At 43.5% G+C, this 21,263-nt stretch overlaps 1 protein-coding gene and 1 long non-coding RNA gene across 3 annotated transcripts; both read right to left on the bottom strand.

Moving 5' to 3' along the window:
* Window positions 1-3,630: 3,630 nt before the first annotated feature.
* On the bottom strand, window positions 3,631-6,551 carry LOC143002902 (uncharacterized). 2 transcript variants are annotated; one of them, XR_012963822.1, is made up of 4 exons: window positions 6,511-6,551; window positions 6,049-6,193; window positions 5,285-5,412; window positions 3,631-4,483 (listed from the first exon to the last, which is right to left on the bottom strand). It is a non-coding gene; the product is annotated as an uncharacterized LOC143002902 (long non-coding RNA). The 2 variants fall into 2 exon arrangements; XR_012963821.1 differs by lacking the exon at window positions 6,511-6,551 and having other exon boundaries at window positions 6,049-6,504.
* An 810-nt stretch (window positions 6,552-7,361) lies between these two features.
* On the bottom strand, window positions 7,362-16,245 carry nr2f6b (nuclear receptor subfamily 2, group F, member 6b). The gene is made up of 6 exons (XM_076153293.1): window positions 15,112-16,245; window positions 14,310-14,937; window positions 13,027-13,121; window positions 11,369-11,703; window positions 9,826-10,072; window positions 7,362-9,182 (listed from the first exon to the last, which is right to left on the bottom strand). The coding sequence occupies exons 2-6, from the start codon at window positions 14,576-14,578 to the stop codon at window positions 8,908-8,910; spliced, it is 1,221 nt and encodes a 406-aa protein (XP_076009408.1). The 5' UTR covers window positions 14,579-14,937; window positions 15,112-16,245; the 3' UTR covers window positions 7,362-8,907.
* Between the last annotated feature and the right edge of the window lie 5,018 nt (window positions 16,246-21,263).

The raw sequence follows: 21,263 nt of genomic DNA, 5'->3' as shown, positions 1-21,263 counted from the left end.
CGTGTGATTGCTTCAATAGATTTAGTTTATTTTTTACAACAGATGGAAGAGTCCAGTTTGACAGTTTGGTGTACTGAACAATTTGAAATGAAGATGGGAGGCACGGTGGTGCAGAGGTAAGCACTCGTGCCTCACAGCAAGAAGGTTATGGGTGCATGGTCTGTGTGCGCAGGTTTTTTCCGGGGACTCCGGCTTCTTCCCATAGTCCAAAGACATGCAGGTTCATTGACGACTGATGATTCTAAATTGTCCATAGGTGTGAATGTGAGAGTGAGTCTATGTGTGCCCTGTGATGAACTGTCCACTGTAAATGATAATTTACTTTCAACCACTGATTTCTTCATTAAACTCACTGCACTCATCAGGATCTCTGAGTCAGATTTTGTTTGTGTCAAGGTATTAGAACATACACCACTAACAGTAACTATCATGGTTTGTTCTCTTGGTTGTTTTTGTAAGGGCTTGGGTATTTAATGCCTACCAGAAGCTTCTGTGTAAAAGTTCATCCTGCTGATGTTGTAGATATGACGGATTCATCTAGTGATGTTTGGTATGTTATCAAGGGAACATCTCATCACAACAGCTTTGCGATAACCCGTTGTTGTTAAACTGGGTAGGCAGGAAGTCTTTCTGTGCTGTTTATGTGTCATTTTTACCCGAGGGTTCTGCTATGAAGCAGGGATTGGAATTTAACAAGCTTACTTGGGATTTAAATCTGAGTTTTCAGGACTACGAATGGCGTCTGATTTAAATGGAGGTACAGCAGTGGCAGGCCGTGCATTTCATACCTGAGCCTTCAGTGATGTCCTACACAGTCCTACCTGAATTATTCCACCTCTTACAGTTTTTCTCCATTGGTTTGGTTCATTTCTTGAAACAGAAATTACATTCTCGAAACTCTAAGACCATTTGGCAAAACAGTCTTACAGTTCAGCACAACACCATAGCTCACTTGCAAAAGCTCATATCTCTCCCAAAACTGCTCACTCGTGCTTCAAAACTAAATTCATTTCCCATCTAAATAGTCAGTGCCACCAAAATGCAAAGATCCTTCTCAATTGCTTTGGCTCATTTCTTGAAACAGACCGGATGTTCTCAACACTCTTGGTGCTTTTGCCAAAATAACCTGGATGGTTCAGCACAACACCATAGTTCACCTGCAAAAGCTCATATCTCTCCAGAAAACAGATCACTCGTGTCTCAAAACTAAATTCCTTTCTCATATAAATAGTCAGTGCCACCAAAATGCACCGTCCCTTTGGCATTGTGTAAGCACTGCAAGTCAAAATGTTAAGATATTTTGTCACTTAGCCCAGTCCTTCATTGATAATGGTTACTGTAGTAGTTTTTTTGTCTAGCTAACAGAATGCAATTGTGTATAAAACTGAAAGGGCGGAAAAAGGATTTTACGGAGTAGCCTCCAAGGTTTGACATCACACATTGCACTCATACTGCCAAGGAATTTGTAACCAGTTTTATTCACACACATAAAGTGGAATAAAAAAAAACTATTTTGTAATGGAAATTACAAAATAAACATATTTTCTAATTTTTCCTCATGCATAGACAAAAGCTGCATTGCTTTTATTTTGAAGTTGTTTTTTATTCAGGTAAATAATGACACTTTACGCATATCAACGTGCACACGATTGGATCGTTGTTACAAGCAGGTAACAAGACGACTTTAGCCCTCAAAATGTCCGCTCGTAGTAAAAAAAGAAAGGTAGATGGCGAATGCAGGGTTTTCAACAAAATTGGTCAAAACAAAATTGGTCATCTGAGATGTGTGAAACTCCTTCTTTGTTAATCAAGTTCTAGTTTCACCTGAATGTTAATTTCTGTAATCAATTCATCAAATGTTCCAAGAGATTCATATGGTATTCATGGTATTATGTTCTTGACTAATTTTGACAAATGAACAGACTGTTGTGCATGTGATAACTTATACAATGAAATGATGGTGACATTTTTTGAGAGAACAACCATTACACTGAGAATCAACAATCAGTTTAGATCAACAAGATCTATTTACTTGGAAATTGTGTTAAATTTAGGCTAACTGAACTAACTGTAGGCTACCTGTACTTAATAATTTGCAAAGATGTACTAAGACATTTGCAATTTGATGAAATGAATGAGAAATACCATTCTGTTGTGAACAATTGCCAAGTGGTTTGGAGGTTTGTCCATGTTATTTTGAGAATGTAATTTCTGTTTCAAAAAAATGAGCCAAACCAATGGAGAAAAACTGTAATACTATCATTATGACGCCATGGCTCTAGAAACTATACATTTTGACAGAAACGCAGTATTACCTGGCGTTGCATCACTGTAACATAGTCAAGTACAGCAGAGTTATATTAATATTTCCGAAGCATTTATAATCAATAAATCCGCATATACAATTGCCACACACAGCGGGGGAAAGGGTTTGTCTGCCACTTCAACAGTGTTGAAGTGGCAGACAAACCCTCACTGTGATAGGCTCGCTAGCGTCAGGATTGGCAGTTCTCTTCTCACGATGTCTAGCTTTTCTTGAAAAGTTCGTCTTGAAAATGGCGTTGTTATTATATCTGCGACCAAATCGATCTCTTCTCCTCCTTCAGCCATTGTGGGTTGAAAAAAACTGCTTGTAGAAATCTACACAAATTAGCTCGTTCAAGTTCAGTTTGCTAGCTCTGCCTCTCAATAATGCGTATCCAATCAATCGACGTGCACGTGCTAACGTTATTGTACGCCTGCTAGCTGGCCGTTGTCGCCAACTCGAAATCTGATTGGTTAAGGCCACAGTTTTGTTTCTGTTCACTTTAAGCTACAGGCGACCGCACTGTTGATTCTGAAGGCCTATGGGCAGATTTCTTGGACCCTGGCAACACATTATGGCTGAAATATGATTGGATAAAAGCTCTAACAAAAAGCCCAGCCCCCTCCAAATCTCCTTCTGAGGCTAGAAGCAGCGCAACCAAGACTAAAGCTATGAAATGAAGAGAATAGACTTTCGGGAATAGTTTAATACATATTTGTGAAAAAAATATATCGAAATTAAATGTATATTCTGATGTTTAGGCCAGCAGAGAAGGCCTTGCTGGCCCTGACGGCCCACCACTGAGGTACAGTATATTGCCCTGGCAATTTACACCTGGGCATGGGATTGCTAGATCATGCAATGTGTACTTTCGAACAGAATAATACACCATGTAAAATTTTCTTTTACATGGTTCATTTACCTATTTGTTTTATTTTGTTGTAGTAGCCTAATGTCTCTGTGTTGAATACCATGATTGCATATGAGGGGCCTTGGCTGGAACCCAATGGTATATAGGGGGGCTTAGCATGGAAAGCAATACTGTGATCACAGCACCAAGCACCAAGCCGTTACTGTCCTCTTCTGGTTAACTAATGTACATACATTTTAATAGAATGTACTGCATGTTGGATGAATTTCTCAGCTTGATTAAATACACATAATCACTTTACTGACATTAAGACCAGATCAACATAATATTACTGTGTTTTTACTTTACTGTACTAATATGAAGAAAGGTTAAAACTCTCACCTTAGTCATCCACAGACGGGAAGTGTACACTTTTTTTCCGCAGCAATGCACATAATAACCATTCAGCCATATGTATTTCTTTGCATGTTTATTCTGTATCTGTAACCCATAATCATAATGGTAATTGCTCATGGTTGGTAAAAAAAAAAAAAGCCCTCATGTGTGATTGATACAATATAAAACTAAAATCAGTCTGTTTTGTTGTCTTTACACCAGAATGAAGCCTGAATAAGTCCTATCCACAAAACATTTAGTAGATTTATTTCCCTGTATAAACCTGTGGAAGCTTTCTGATAGATAATAAGAAAATCTCGTTTTTTTTATTTTTTATTTAATATTATGGTGGTTTACTTGACATATTTATTTATTGCGACCTGTTTTTTTTTCCATTCAGTAGACTAACTTCTCAAAAAACAACTTAATCTTGGAGCCCTGGGTATATATGTTATAAAAAACTACAATATTAAGATGAACGACAAATCAGGATCGGCGTAAAAATGATCATACATAGCAGAAATTCAGGAAAAAATAATGGAGAAAATACAGCAATTGATAAAATGTTCAGACTTGTACTCCTTTTAAAGACGATGTAATCACAAATCAAACTTTACGCAACTTTGTGAAGGTCTGAAAAATGTTAAAAGTGTTTTCTGTACCCAGATGATAGTTTTGCCAAAAAACAACCTGATTTGAACTTAACATGTCAGAGGAAATGAAGCTGTTTTTTATGCTGCTGCAGTGACAGAGGAGATGGTTTGTTCCTGCTTGTTTGGTCGCGCTGTGGAAAGTTTGTTTCTTTGGGCAAAGCTTTGGCTGATCTCCACAAAAGTTTTGTTTTTGGTCTCAGGGAGGATGAAGAACAGATAGACCGCTGCCCCAGTACACACCACCAGAAACACCAAGAAGACATAGCTCTGTAACGCCTCCTGTAAAACAAAAGAGTCAAAGGTGTCAACAAGGATACTCTGAAAAACATTTGAACACATTTCTACCTGAGAAAAGTGGGGGACATCAGTCATTCCAAACACTTTGTAGAGATTGATGGAAAAGGTGAAAACGTAGTAATTTAGTCTAACAATATAACAAACATTAACATGCATGAAGAGCAAAATAGTGCACAGCGATAGTGTAACAGACTGCAAGAAATGCAGAGCGAGACATAAGTTCAGCCAAAATACAAACAGTGTGGAGTTCACACTATTCTCATTCCAATAATCATTGAAGGGAAATGTACATTGAAAGATTTCTCACATAGAGCCCTGGTACACTTGCTGTTTTTAGAATGTTGCAGCCCTGAGCCATTGTGCACTCTGGAATCAGGAAAATGTCTTAAACTTTTTAATTTATCAGTGCTAATGTTATTTTTGTCTCTTGTCTGAGAAATGTCAGACATAATTATGCCTGGCACAGGTAAATGGTAGAACCTGGTCATTCAAACATTTTGATGCACTTGAAGACTTAGATCTGTCTCTAGGAATGGCATCAGGTCTGGGAGGCAGTGGCTCAGTGGGTAGTGCTTCCGCTTACGAACCGGAGGGTCGCCGGTTCAAGCCCCTGCCGAGGTGCCCCTGAGCAAGGCACCGAACCCTCAATTGCTCCCCCCTCTGTGAAGGGTGGTAATGTAATGTAAGTCGCTCTGGATAAAGGCATCTGCCAAATGATCGTAATGTAATGTTTAACCTGTGGGGTAGAAGCAATGAAATGGATCAAACTGCACACACACATACCTGCATGAAAGGGAAGACAAGGCCTAATGTGAACTGGCCCAGCCAACTAAAACATCCACATATCAAGAAGGCTGCAGGTTGCCGGGATTGTTCAAACAGTTCACTGACAAGGACAAATGCAACAGAGTCTGGAAAAGAAATTCAATGTTACAGTGAAAAAGAGATGGAATGTGACACAGTAACCTTTTCATAACAAATGAGAGCTTTATGTGACATAAGCAGAAGTGCAGAAACACTGAAGGGAAAACTAACAAGCAGTGTAAAGCAGTGACACAACACACATTCAAAATCACACCATGTTCTGGTGATTACATGGCGGGATTAATGACTTCTTATGGTCTTGGTTTAGCTGCAGTAGTGTGTGAAGCGAGGTGACACCAGCCTGGCCTCTCCTCTTCCTGAGTGTCTGACTTCCCCTGTTTCGCCACTTCTCTCGCCTCTCCTTGCCCATTTCTTTTGTCTTTTTATTGCTCTAATCTGCTGTTCTGAGTTTGTTGGTCTTTTGAAACTTCTTGCTTGTTGAGAATAATTTTGCATTATCCCCAGTTGTTTACTTTTAAGTTTGTCAATGTCAAACAATTTAATATTACTGTTATCTCTGGAGAAGTTTCAGCCAGCATACACTGTTAGTCCGGTCCAAGTCCAAGTGTTTTAGAGAGAATTATGAGAAGCTATGAAGGAGCATTGCGAGATCCAGGCAACAAATATAATAATGCTGCTTCACCTCGGTGAATTCAGACTGAACGTCTTTGTGCCACAATTACCTTTGTTGGCTCCTCTTTGGTGTTGTCTATCTCTGGAACATTGTCTCCGTCCCTTTGGTTGTTATTCTCTGGCTCACTCATTTTAGTGTCCCTGTATTCTGAAACAAGAACTCTATAATGCAGTATGACCTAAATTGACCCCAATCTGAAAAAGCAAAGCATGTTAATAACAGATTTTAGAATAATGATAGAACAACAAATACTTTGAGACATGCTGATAGTTATATGATAGAGTATATACTGAATATATAGATATTATATTACTGAATTATATGGCAGGTGCAGTGGGAGTTGATGCAAATTTAAGTTTGCCACCTTGTTAATTTATTTTAACAAATATCCAGTCAATCAATCAAATTTGATGTGTTAAAAAATAAATATATTATCTGAACATTAAAAACCAAACATAGAAATCGATTTTCTCTATGGTTTGTGTAGCAATGGAGATAGAGTGTGTCCTACCTTAACCTTCAGAACCTTGTGTGTAACATTGGCTGTTCAAGTGTTCTTTAAGTTCAGCATTCAATTTATTATCTGATTACAAGGAGTGACATACGTCATTCTTTTTGTAATGTTTTTCGTGTGATTGCTTCAATAGATTAAGTTAGATTTTACAACAGATGGAAGAGTTCAGTTTGACAGATTGGTGAACTGGATTGAACAGTTTTAAATGAACACAGCAAGAAGGTTATGGGTGCATGCTCTATCTGCGTGGGTTTATGTCATTTTTACCTGAGGGGTCTGCTATGAAGCAGGGATTGGAGTTTAACAAATTTACCTGGGATTTAAATCTGAGTTTTCCGGACTACGAATGGTGTCTGATTTAAATGGAGGTACAGTATGTTGCCCTGGCAATTTACACCTGGACATGGGATTGCTAGAACATGCAGTTGTTTACTTTCGAACAGAATATTACACCAACGAAATTTTTCTTTAACATGGTTCATTGACCTATTTTTTATGTTGTTGTAGTAGGCTATTGTCCCTGTGTTTAATACCATGTCTTGCATGTGGGGGGCCTTGGCTGGAACCCAATGGTATACAGGGGGGCTTTGCATGGAAATGTTTGGGAACCCCTGGCTAAAAGCAATCACAGCAATACTGTGATCACAGCAACAACAATCTGTTACTGCCCTCTGCTGGTTAACTAATGTACATACCTATTATTACAATAAACTGCATGTTGGATGAATTTCTCAGCTTGATTAAATACACATAATCACTTTACTGACATTAGGACCAGATCAACATAATATTACTGTGTTTTTACTTTACTGTACTAATATGAAGAAAGGTTAAAACTCTCACCTTAGTCATCCACAGACGGGAAGTGCACACGTTTATTCGCAGCAATGCACATAATAACCATTCAGCCATATGAATTTCTTTGCATTTTGGTTTGGCATGGTCATACAAATATGATTCTTTTTCAAATGTAAAGCTACACAGGCAAATCACAACAGTTTCAATTCAAGCTAAATACAAAGTGATTCCAGGACAGTGTGATGAGCTGCTGATGGGAGTTCTGAAACAGTATCAGGGATCATGGTCATAACTGTATTTTCTGACAATAACATTAATAACAAAAACACATTATTCCCCACTCTGCTTCGTAGTTTCATTGAATTAAAGTTTGCAAATGCACGTGTGTCTGTGGCAATCGCTCCTCTGAATGTGATTACTTAGTACCTATCTCAGTACCAGCAGCATAACCTTTACACCTGAACGGTTGGAGTACCTTGCATAAGCTTAATAATTACCGTTATCTGAAAGTGACCTCTGTCCATTATGCCAACATGTAAAACACCAGCTTACAAAGGGAACCATAGATGTGACGGGATCGAAATGAACTTCCTCTAACCTTATCACGGCCAAAACTCCGCAGCTAAACAAACAAGGAAACTTAACAAAGGGGTCATTTGATAGAAAGGATTTGTCAAATTTCTCTCACATCAAGCGCTATACATTCCACAACAGACAGGTCCTTTAAGGGAATATGACTTAACCGGTTTCAGAGATAAAGACACTTTGATCCCTTTGTGTTTGTCTTTAGCATATGAATAGTTTCACAATACAATCTTTGTCTTTGATGTATAAAACATGAGGTAATAATACAAGATGGGGATGTGACGGTCTGAGGAGCCAGGTTGTGTTTGAGAGGCCACCTTCACTCACTTGCACTGACAACTCCTGCATATATTATGGTATGTGTTACTACAGTATGTTATGATTCCATGACATATGTGTTGTTGCGTTTAACAATGTGCAAGGTAACAACACTGCAGGCGAGCTTTCCGCATACAATTCATACAAAATCAGCCAATTCATTTCACTGATCATCAGATACAAAACGTCACACAGTACAACGCCTGTATAAGTGGCACTGCTATGGCTTCATGTTGACTAAAACAGAGGGAGCACACACACACACACACACACACACACACACACACACACACACACACACACACACACACACACACTCAACACACATTCACACACACACACGTGTACACACAGAGCCTGGGTTCAAACTGAGTCACATTAGGGGGGATGTGGGAGGAGGTAGTACAGGCACATGGCCTCATGTTAGAGTCTGCGTTTCAAAGCTTCCTGAATGAGACGGAGAGAGATCAGAGAGAGGTCGGATCAAAACTGACAAGTGCTGCAAATGTGTGTGAGGAGAATCACACCTTTTATCAGGTTCAGTTCCTTGGGAAGAAGATTTCAGCCAAACTTCACAGAACTAATGTGGGAAAGCAGCAGCAGGACCTTCAGACCTTCATCATAAGATCTGAGTCTGAGTCTGATCCTGATCCGTCTCACTCTGGACCTCAGGGATGGGGGAGGGGGGGGGGTTCACTGTCCCGGCGCGTAGGGCCAGCTGATGGAGCTCCCCGATAGCTGCATGTCTCGGATCAGCGTCTCGATGGGCGTCTTGCCCACCAGGCGCATGAAGAAGAGCTGGGAGATGAGGTTGGCCGGCACGGCACGCAGAGCAGGGAGGCGAAGCAGCAGGCGGCCGAAGCGCTGAGGCTGGTTGGGGTACTGCAGCCTCTCGTACTCTGTCAGGGCCACCTGGGCCTTCTCCTGCAGGGACTCCACATGGGCCGGGTCGCTCAGACCACACGCATCTGAAAACACAGATTTACAACAGCTTTAACAGCCTGTATGTCAAATAAATTAATACTTTCATTTTATCACATCCACCAAGGAGGTGATGTTTTTGCTTTGATGTGTGTGTGTGTGAGAGAGATAACTCAAAAGGGTATTGATGGATTTCTTTTGAAATTTTAGGGAGAGGTGAGTCAAACAAACATTATAGCAGATTTCTAGGTGCAACCAGATCACAACACAGACAGCCACATCTGATCCTGAACAGTTTCCATCTTCATCATCCACAGAGCAGCTGCACTATCAATGTTCCTCAATATCTCCTGAACTAATACAGAAATACGTATTCAAGTTACTGTAGGTTTTCAATGAGTTGGATTACAAAGACAGATAGATGTTCTGGGGGCAAGTTAGAGAGAAATGTTTGGCCTTGCAGGGGTTTGTGAGTGCTTTTTGATAACAGGTGAATAAACCAAACAAAAAACTGAACGGGCTCAAAACCTGATAGGACTTGACCTTGGTGACCTCTGTGGCACTTTTGGCTCTGCCTGGAGCTGGTGTGGATTTAACATCTTGCTCAAAGGCACTTCAGCAGAGTGAAAGCTTGCTGACACATCAACTCTGTCAGTGAGTGAAAAGCCACGATGATTTGACCAAACCTACCAGGAGAGAAGAGCGCAATGGCTTTGAGGCAGCTGTACTCTGCTGAGTCCACCTGCAGCCGGTTCAGCTTGTCCACCTGGTCCTGGAAGACCCGGACCTGGTCCATGAAGGACACGACGCGCTCGGCGGACATGGGTGAGGAGTGGAAACCAGCTGCTGCCAACAGGGGTGCCATGTGCAGAGGGAGGGCCGACTGAGCCGCGTTCAGGATGAAGAGCTCACTCCAGCTCAGCCTCAGCATCGCCACCTGTAGGAAGGGAAGGGGTATATAATAAGACACTTTGGCCAAAACAGACAATCTTTCATCTGTTCATTGTTTTGTATGTTTTGCAGAACTTCAATACAGCCTTGACATTCTTGTCAATTTTTGAATTAAAGTTGCTGCTTCACCCATCTGCTCTTTCTTTCTTTCTTTCTTTCTTTCTATCTTTCTTATTTTATCTGGTGGCTGCAGTTGGGTGCGTTAGATTGTGTAATTTCAACTTTAAATGAAGTCGGTTTTGCTGTTCTCAGGTGAAAACATTGTATCTCTGCCTTGTTAGTGTTTGAATGCACCGTGCGTTTTAGACACGACGTCAACAGTCTTCAAAAGGAAAATAGGTCAGGGCCTCAAATGAACTCAAACAGAAGCACCTGGTCATTTTACAGGCTCACCTCAGAGTAAAGGTCAGACATGTGAACACCAACGCTCAACAACACGACAGCGGACGGTAACGTAGGTCAACTTGTGTATTTACAGCGTTTAACAGAGCTGCAGTCTACTCAAGTCACCGATTTATCTGACAATTGTGGTTAGTTTGGTTATTTGGAGACGACGGTGTAACATAGTGTGATATTTTAATCTGACTACTTTGTACTGACAAACTGTAAAATGTGGAAAGTCTCATCTCCCATCTCTCTTTTAATCATTACATTTCCCATGAAGCATATCGGCTTCTCCAGCTTCTTCTTTGATGCCAAACCCTCCTTCTGTCTTGGTTTTCCATCTTCTCATATGAGGATTTCACCGAGTTATATTCTCATTGTCACCTTCATCTTCTCTGTGGTCTTCTTTTTCCCCCATCTCATGTTTCTCCTCCTTCTCCTCCTCCTCCTGGCTTCCACCTGCTACTTCTTCTTCTCTGCCTTGGTGTTCTCTGCTCTATTCAGATGGTTTTCTCAGGTTCCTCCATTTTTCTTCCATCTCATTTTCACTCTCTTCCTTGTTGTCATTTTCCCTCTCTTCCTTGTTGTGCAGCAACAGTGTCTCCAGCTGACCAGCCCCCAGCTTTTCAACTATAAATACATGCAGTGTGTTGTAGCTCTTGGCATGTTGTGTAGTGGTCGTGTGCTGATTTGGCATCTGGAGATCTGTGTACAAATCCTGCTCACCACTCCATTCTTCCCAAATTCATACAACATTGTTGGAACTCCTGAGCAAAGAATGCTGTATCTGCAATTCTGCCACTTTAATTTCACTTCTCCTCCAGCTGCTGTAGCTATATGTGTTAATTATTGAGTTTTACAAAGGAAAAACTACAATATATTTAGACGGGAAGCTGACCTGCTCCGAGACAGGAAGTTCTGGGAAGTATGGGATGTTCCTCGCCCACTCGATGGTGCTGAAGAGGAGTCTGGCGGCCAGCTCACAGATGCTGTCGATGCCCATGACGGAGCCTCCACTGGCGGACGCCTGCATGGGTGTTTGGCTGTATGGTGGCCCGTAGCGGCTGCTGGGGTACGGCTCAGCCCGGAGGAGCTGGGAGATCAACTCGGACACCGGCTGCCCGTTGAAGTAGTCGGCCCCGATGTGACCCGGCACTCCGGCGCCGACGGCCCCAGCCAGGGAGTTTGGACTGATACCTGAGTGAGATGGAGGGATGCGACCCCTCTGGACAGCTGAGGGAGGAGGACAGAGACAGAACATGATGCTGAATGTAGCGTAAGTGGGTTGGATATGAAATTCAAGACTTCACAAGCACCAAACACAACAATAATATAAGATGATTAGCTGGATTCAGAGGAATAGAAGCTGCTCATTTACAGTAACAGTAGTAAATGTCCTGACTATCTGTCCTTGTATGCACAGTTTCCACCACCTGGGCTCTATTAACGTATTGGAAACTGGATTTGCATTTCTAAAGCAAGGCCGAGTGCTGACCTGAGTGTAGTTTAACGCACAGTTGCCCTCACCGCTCTGCATTTTAATGTACAGTGTGACGTGCTTTGTGGACAGTCCAGTTGTCGACCTCGTGGCAAAGGCAGGTTTTCAGACGTCTGAGGGGCTCCTGCTCTGCGCCAAAGGTGACTCAGACTTTTCCAGGTGCTGTGGAAACACTGCAGCCTGCGTCACAACTCTGGTCAGCGCGGCTTCATTACTGTCCAGGCTGAATATAGCTGCTGGCACGCTGCCACCAGGACAGATTATGTATAGAGGCGCTTTGGTTTGGAGATTGACAGGGAGGGAAACTCAACCAGCACTACTGAACCAGAAGCATATCAAACATCTCATTCCTGGTGGTCTTACATTCCGCTTGTGTGTAATGTTGATTTGGACTTGGAGTTACACTGTGTAAATAATCTGTGTTGTTTTGTTGGATGCAGTTCTACGACTGAGCATAAACAGGAAATAACAACGGATAAATGTAAGATTTCAATTGAGAACAATCACACAAATGGGAACGCTGATGACAAAACCAGCAAAAACATTGTTGGACACACACACATATAACCCCAGTGTGTTTTGACAGATGGATGTTGGAATGTTTATTTCAGTTATGCAAAGCAGCACGCTTGTCTGTAGTTGACCCCCACCCCTACACACACCACCCCCCACACACACACACACCTACACACAAACACACAATCACAGGGTGGAGCAGCAGGGTGAAAACACACTTTGGTTGACAGTCTAAATATTTTGCTTGGATGAATGACAAATGTCAATGATGTAACCATTCATCCATTTCTGTTATCCAGCACTGACTTCTCTTACTTTTACTTTAGAAAGTCACAGTATGAACACTATATAACTCTTACTTCTCTTTACTAAGTAATGTTTACAATGCAGAGTATTTACTTGTACAGCAGCTCTGTTGTGCTGTGAGCATTGGAACATCTCCGGCCCAGGGCTCATCTATACAAACTGACTCATCTGTGCTTTTAAAATGCTTCAAAACAACTTTAACCTTTGACCTGTTTCGGCTTAAAGAGGTTCTGTACCTTCTTTGCGCATTCCGACGCGGAAGCATTTCTTCAGGCGACAGTATTGGCACTGGTTGCGGTGATGCTGGTCGATTTGGCATTCTCTGTTTGATCTGCACAGAGGAACAAACCATTTAAAACATGGAGGAGGAAAATATTTGTTAGAATGACCTCAGGCAGCAACTCAGCAAAAATATTGTAACAAGAGAAGAATGTTTGATGATAAATCCTAATTACTGTTATTAATGCTTTATAGATCAGTAATGACCCATCAATTTGGGGTTGCCAGGTTGTGAAAATCCCCTCTTACAGCCTCTCTCCTTTTCTAATAATGCCTGCTTTTCCATCTGCCTGCAGTTATAAATGTTAATAAGTCATTAATAAAGGCTTCTCTTCCATTAAAATGCTTCCCCACACACACAAACACCCACACTCTCTGGCTCCCCCCCCCTCCCTCTCTCGCCCGTGTGATGAGCGAGCCGTGTGAGCCGGTGTGGCTGAATAGCTATCGAGGCTGTGACCTTTGTAAATCATCAGCCCCGCACGCCCTTGTTCCCTTTTTACAGGCGGGAGGAGGTCAGCCAACGTTTCAGAGCGAGAGCCTGAGAGCAGACTAGAACTAAAACCTTTTTCACAGATGACTCACTATTGTGGGAGGCAAAAAAATAATAATAACACACACACATACACACACACACACAAGCTCAGTGTTCCTTAAGTAAAAACAGAGGATTTGAGTTGTAACACTGTGTTCCACTGGTGAAGAATAATGGGAATGTTGACCTTCTGAGGCAATCCATCCTCACATGACTGACCTTCGGGGCTTTCTTTTCCTTTTTTTTTCCTGAGGGGCTGTTTGTGAGACATTTTCAAGGCTGGAGCATATCACCCTGCACTGAGGAAAGAACTAAACTCTGCTGGCTTCCTGGTGTATTGGAGAAGCTTCCCCACACTTTATATCTCTATAAATCACTGAGGCCAGAGGCAGTTTATAAGGGGAATATGAGCATTTAAGTGTTTTTATAGTGTTGTTCTGGACAAAACATGAAAACATCAGAACAACCCGTTGCCTCACACTGCAATAAATCTGACAATGTTTCAACTCTGGTCATTTCCTGAGATGGTGTTGTCTTTGAAAAGTGTTTGTAATATTCTGCCACCCTCATGTGTGCACGATTATGACATCACCGGCCTCAGATATGACACATTGTCAACACAAACTGGACTCGTTCAGGTTCACTCAGAGCGGATTTGTCTCAGGGTTGTTGCTCGTTCATTCATTCATTCATTCATCTCCTTACCTGCAGGAGTAGCTGAGATTCCGTCTGATGCTCCTCTTGAAGAAGCTCTTGCAGCCCTCGCAGGTGAACACGCCGTAGTGCTTGCCGCTGGATTTGTCCCCGCACACCACGCAGTCCACCACGCAGGACTTGTCCTCGTCCCCCACGTCCACGTCGCTGCTGCCGGCCTGCGGGGAGCCGTTCTCCTCCTCCCTCCTCAGGTAAGCCTTCTCCCCGAGTCCGTTAGTGTCCCCGTTGGGGTTCCCCCATCCCCCGCTCACCATGGCCATGTTCTCTGAGACGCACAGCCCAGCGAGTGAATCATACACACACTCGCGCACACACACAGACCCACCCTGCACCTCCTCTTCTCCTCTCTCAACTACCTGAAAAATGTAGAAGTTGATTTTCGGACTAGAATACGAGTCCAGAGAGACGCAAACGCGAAAGAAAGTGGTGTGGAAGTGTGATGGAGACGTGTTGACCTCTCTCCCCGTGCTGGCTGCTGGCCTGTGACCCCGAGGTCTTTCCCCTGTGCCACTTCTCGCTCTCTCTCTCTTCTTGATCCCTCTTGTCTCTCTTCTTGCCTTTCACCTCTGTGTGTTTTCCGCAGTGACCTCCGATCAGTCGCTCTCGATGTCTAAGAAAACTTCACACACATCAAGCAGTTCAGAGTTCAGGCAAAGGAGGAGAAGAAAAAAAAAAAAAGGGTGCAGCCTCGCTCTTTCACAGGAAACAATAAATTACACTTTGGCTCCCTCTCTCTCTCGCCCCCTCTCTCTCTCTCTCTCTCTCTCCCCTGGAAGTAGAAAAAAAAACCCACCTCATCTAACACTAAAAATGGGGTGGAGGGCAAAACAGAGTGTCTCTCCGGGTGAAAGGACGCTCAGCCTGTTCACTCCCCTCACTCAGCGCTCCACTTTCTCCCTGTAGGACGAGCGGCAGGCAGGGAAACTGAAACACTGCTCTCCTTCAGGCAGGGTTAAACTGCCCTGCCCTCTCCTCCCAACTTATGAACTCGTCCAACCTGTTCCAGCCGCGCAGAGGTGTTATCAGCCGATCTCAGGCGGTTCGAGTGCAGACTCACTCCTGACTTGTCGGGGCTGTTACCGGAGCAGAGGTTAAGAGTGAAGAGGAGACAGAAGAAGTCAGTGTCGACCCGACCTTTGGACGGCTTTGAAAGCAGAAGCTTGTTTCTTCTCGCCGCCACAGTCGCTCTTCACGTTTGGTGGGATGACCTCCCGAACTGGACCAACTGTTCCGGTCCACTGCTTGAACTTTCATACACAATTAAGTATTCTGGCTCAGGGGGACCTCTGTGCCCTATTTATAACCTGAGGCTTCCACAGTACGCTGAGTCCAGGCTTGATATTAAGACGGGCGGTGAGAGAGACAAAACACTGTGTTCGCTCCTGAGAATGATCTCTCAAAGTCTGAAAGAAGAAGTCCTCCTGTTCTGTTCTGCTCTCTCTCACGTGGAACAATGTTGTCTTGTAGTTCCTCCAACTGTGGTGTCAGTGGCTCAAATGTCATCCAAAAGGAGCCAAAATGTAAGCAGAGTTGAGAAATCTCCTCCAGCTGCCTCTCCTCTGTGAAATCCTCTCAAAGTGCCGCCTCCCTCTCTCTCTCTCTCTCTCCTCTTCTCTGGTTTTGTCAGTGCTTGTCCATCCAGCATTAACAACCAGAGGCCTGAACCTCTCTGCATTCCCTGTCAGCGAGTCAGGGTGTCCTGTTGCACTCTTTACTATTCTGCCCGTCCTTTTCCGCCTTGCTCCTGGCCCCTGCAGGAATAAATTAGGCAAACAAGCGCAGGAAAAACACGGTCACAGACCTTAGTGAAAGCCATACGCTGCTGTGAGCGGAGCAGCACAGATATCCTCTTCTGCTCCTCTCTCTCTCTCTCTCTCTCTCTCTCCCTCCCTCTCTCTCTCCCCCTCCCTCCCTGCCTCGCTCACTCCTTTAGGGAGAGCGAGCGTGTGTCTGTGTGCTCAGGGATTTGACACTGCTATTCAAGCCCTGTGGTTGCCATGGCACTGGATGCCTTATAAGGCCAGTAGAGTCAAAGAGCACAGAGTGGGCTACAGCCACACACACAGGCACACACACAGGCGCGCACACACACACACACACACACACACATTCACAGAGAGAGGAAGAAAGAATGCCTGACTGGCTGACCCCAGGCCGGCCCGGGAGCAGGGGGAGTTTAACCCCGACACTGCCATAAGACAAAGAGGGGCCTCAGGTCGAGCACATGGCGGCACTCTCGTGTTCTTCACTCTGCTCAGATCCAAGACACTTCCTCTGACTTTGTTGACCCGACAATAACAGGGAGGGCCGGTTGTTGTTGTTGTTGTTGTCGTTGGGCAACTTGTCGAAAGGTTACATGATACACCACACACACTCCCCCCTTCACACTCACACTCATACCACACACACACACTCTCAGGCCTGTGTGAGGGATGCCCAGGATCCTGCTTGGCTCTGGCAAGACAGACTGACAATAGTATAATATTTCCCTCTTAAATGAAAAAGGAAACTGCTTTTGTATCTTAAAATTGTCCTTTAAAACAAAATGAATCTCCTTAGTTACTTCCTCTCTCTGCACACTGTCACTCCCCTTGTGATCGAGGAACAGTAGATATTAGTTCCAGTCAGCACAAACATGCTGCACGGGGAGTTTCTGACAGTAATACACGCTTCATCTCTGCTATCGTCTTGGCTGTGGACTTTGGTCCTGAGGAATGTGTGGCCTGCTTTGTCTGTGTCATACCGGCAGCGTTGTCATGTGAAGGTCTCCTCCAAATGGGAGGACAAAATAAACAATCCCGGCCTGCAACCAAGGTTTCCAATAACAGCTGAAGCAAAACTAAAGGAGGAGAAAAAAAAAAAAAAAGAAGGCCCACAGAGGAGGTATTCACTGCTGCCTCCAAACACGCCGGCTGTAAAAAGGACTTCTATGTACCCAAATGTGTTTGCTCATCACAGGAATTCCCCCCTCAGAATGACACAGGACTCTGGCCCTCGGCACATCAAAAACAAAGTCGTGTCTCTGAAATTTGACGCGAGTGTGTGTGTGTGTGTGTGTGTGTGTGTGTGTGTGTGTGTGTATGAGGGGGTGGAGGGCGGGGGAGTTAACGGTTCGAAAATGCAGACAGGAAGGAGAAGTGACGCGATATGTGTCTTTGAGGGGTTTTGGTGAAGCATAAGGTAACTTTAACCCACATCCGTCACAGCCAGGCTCATTGTGCATGGATAGACCCTTTGTTTGGTTAAGGGGTTATCAGGGGCTGAGCTAAGCTGCTGTAAGTTGAATTAGTGCTTTCCTTTAAGCTCTTTCTCTCTCTCTCTCTCTCTCTCTGTGTATTACCCTCTGCTAATACACACACAGCGAGTGTGTGAGATAGCTGGTAAAGTAAATAAGGGTTGCACAGCCTATTGTAGGACACTTACCTGTCACAGACATACACACGTGTGTTCAGTTGTGCGTTGTTGTGAGTTGTGGTTTACAGTATTTGTCAGTATTTTCCTTTATCACATACAACTTTTATTCTTCATATCAATTTGTAACATTTTCACTGTCCCTGAAGGCACCAGTGTGATAAATGACCACAACACACACAGCATGCGACCACATGACCGACCTGATTAAAGGAGCAGATCCCTCATTTTGCATGGATTAGCTAATTTACTTTGTATCACCGTTTTACAAACCGGCATAATGTCAGTGAACGTCACGGCCGCGTTTATTTCCGTCAAATCTTATTTATACTCGGCAGTGATAATGAAACTTTGACAGAAATAAACGCAGGCTTGATGTTCGCTGTGATGGATTACGGCGTCAAAGCAGCTCAGAATAGAAGTGGAGCGGAAATCACACACTGATCCACCGCTGCGTCTTATTTTATCCATGTCTGAACCAAAAGTTGTTATTTTATAAAGCGAGAAAGTTCAATTTGATTTTATATCGTATTAAAATGATTGGAAACACTATTAAAATGTTAATATGCCACTTAAACTAAAAACACCAGAGCACCCAGAACACTTCCACTTCGTCTGTTCGCCGTTGGAAAAATGAATGTTTATCCCACAATTTTCCCAATTCATGTCTTCATTTGTTGTAACATGGAAATGCTCACAGAGTCACGTCGGTTCCTGCGTTTGTCATTTGGAAACCATTTGAAGCCAGATGACAGCTAACAGATGCTGTGCAAAGTGTCGTAGCCTTGATGTTGTAGCTTTGCCCCACAGTCATAAAGCGCCCGGCATTTATTCTTTGAGGAGTGCAACATAGTTTAGTTTCCTGTTAAGCAGCACAAAGGGGAAAGCGAGAGAAACGGTTTGAGATAATGAGGCTGATTTTCTCTCCGATGAGCGGACGAGCCACATGTTTCATTTTCCCCCTCGGGGGTCAAATTGTTGACCCCTCTCACTTCACAGGTTTCTGTCGCTCGTCTCCTCTGATGGGTTTGTGTGAGAGCAGAACAGGAGCGTCCGTGTTTACAGCTGCCGTCCTCGTGTGCGAGGGGAACAGACTCAGTGTTAGCATGTGTGTGCGTGTGTGTGTGTGTGTGTGTGTGTGTGGAGTAGCGTAATTGTGACTGTGTGTATTTGGATTTCAGAGAAAACATGTGCCTAGACTGTTGCTGGCATATGTAATGTATGTACTAGTTGTGACCGTGTGTGTGCGTGTGTGTGTGTTGTTTGCTCTTTGAACTGCAGGTCAGGAATGCAGCTGCTCTCAGCGTGAAGTCGACTGTGGTGAAGTCTGTGAATTCTCAACACAGCCAGAGTCCAGAGTCATTGGAGTGGAGCAGAGAAACCTTCACCTAAACTCACCTGAACGCCTCTTACACTGCGCACACACACACACACACCAGCACTGCAGTCCCTCTCACACATACACACACACACACACACACACACACACACACCCCCAAATTATCCACAGTGATACTCCAGAGATTGTACTAAATGTCATGACTTTACAGGTCATTTACATCTAAACTAGGTCACTGACTATGTTTCTTTTAAAAAATTGCAGCATTATGGAGATATTTGTCATTCACTTAGCAGGTCTGTGGGCCTTTAGATGGAGCCTTATGGACACACACACACACACACACATACACAAACAAACACAGGTCTTATCAGGTCTTATATCATACAATCTTATCAACTGCAGCCCTGTACCCTGTAGTTCCTGCTGTGTTGTCTTTATCTATACAGGAGTTCTTTAGATGATTGAGATGATGATATAGATTATTTTCTCTCCTCTATCATGAACGAAAGGAGTGTAAATTAATGATAAACAAACAAACACAAGGATTTATTCCGGGTTACACAGCCCAAACTAACCCGGAGCCACAGATATCACCTCACGTGAGCTTTGGAGCTTCATTCGTCCTGACCTCAGTCTGAAAGAGAGCAGAGGATGAGACTTCTATCTTCTGTAAATATTGGGAGGTGGTGTGTTTATGTGTGTGTGCGTGTGTGTGTTGGAAGTGTGTTAAGTGTGAGTTAAAGTGCGGAGGAATTTGAAAACTGAGGTTAAACTTTAACTTTAAAAGTTAAAAGTCTGGGTGAACATGCGGGAGCACATGACTCATTGCTCCTTCCTCATTAGATCCAATGCCCTTTGGCCCAGAGTCATATCCCCCCACCCCACCCCTTCACACACACACACACACACACACACACCCTTTGACCTCAGCCGAATGATGGAGCAATTTCAAATAAACAGGCCAGAGGAACCTGCCAAAAGAAAAACATCTGCTGGGGTGACTGCAGAGGGAAACACACAGCGTCCAATCAATATCTGCCCCTGGTGCTTCCCAGGACCTGCTGGAGGTGGTGGGAAACTTCCCATTTGGTGTGTGTTGTTGTCATTCAAATCAGTTATCTTATGGAGGCTGTGAACAACGTATACACCCATTGTTTGTGGAGGAGTTAATAGATCAACGCGCTGCGATTACGGCCCTGCTTTTCCCACGTGTTTGCTTTGATAGCTTCAGCAAAAGCACTAATAACACATTAGAGAGATACTCAGTCACAAGCAGGTGTTGACCTGAGTGAAAGTGGATTTGTGTTAGTAGTAAACATGTACAGGGTGCAGGGGTGGACATGCACATTTGCGGGCAGGTACCACCACCTGCTGTCACAAGCAACTACTGACAAGTCAACTTAGGTCAAGTTTGTTTGTTTAACCCAATATCACATTTTGTGGAAGTTAAATGGTCTCAGTGTTGTTTCACTTTATGAATTGGAGCTAAAATGTCTTGAATAATCTGCATTTGGGCCGAGTTTGAACTATTTTCATGTAAATCTGAGGTTTGTAATCCGTAACCTCGTATCTCTGGGTGTGGAGTTTGTAAAGTGATGATGTAATTGCCTTCAGGCTCTGACCTAAAATAACCTTTGGGGTTCTGTTTATGGGGATTTTCAAAGCGTTCAGGTCAGGTGGTTTGTTTTCCTGCTCCTGTAGAGGTTGAGTTTCTCAAACGTGTGACGCCACGGAGCCAAAACAAAGCTAAGATAGCAGGTTTTAAACCGACACCAGTGACAATTTATGGCTCAATATAAATAGTGGAATTTCCTGTCTTAAATGAAACACTCTCGCTGGCAGATTTGATCTATTTTATTTGGAAATAAAGACTTTAAATACTCAAAACAGGCGAATGCGGCTTAGGGTCGAGATTTATTTGCAGTGATTCATGAATGCTGGTCCAGAAATTATGGGTTGAAGAGTTTAATGTGCAGCAAAAAGCATTCCTGCTATGGAGCGTAATTATCTACAGAAGTTAAACAATCAGAACTGGCAGGCTGTAGATGCTTTTGCCAGCGAGGAGGCACTTTGAGGGCTTCATCACTATCGCCCCTCTTCATCCAAAAAGCTTGACATTTTCAGACAGGCATTAACCCCTAACGCCCACGGCAGCCACAACAATTTGATCATATTCCCAATCGCCAGCTTCA

Source organism: Genypterus blacodes, unplaced genomic scaffold (genome assembly GCF_046128005.1).
Source record: "Genypterus blacodes isolate CSIRO-AG114 ecotype Tasmania unplaced genomic scaffold, CSIRO-AGI_Gbla_v1 ptg000058l_1, whole genome shotgun sequence".
NCBI classification, from domain to species: Eukaryota; Metazoa; Chordata; class Actinopteri; order Ophidiiformes; family Ophidiidae; genus Genypterus; species Genypterus blacodes.
Note: the sequence above shows the minus strand (reverse complement) of the source record. Positions and strands in the feature narration are given on the sequence as shown.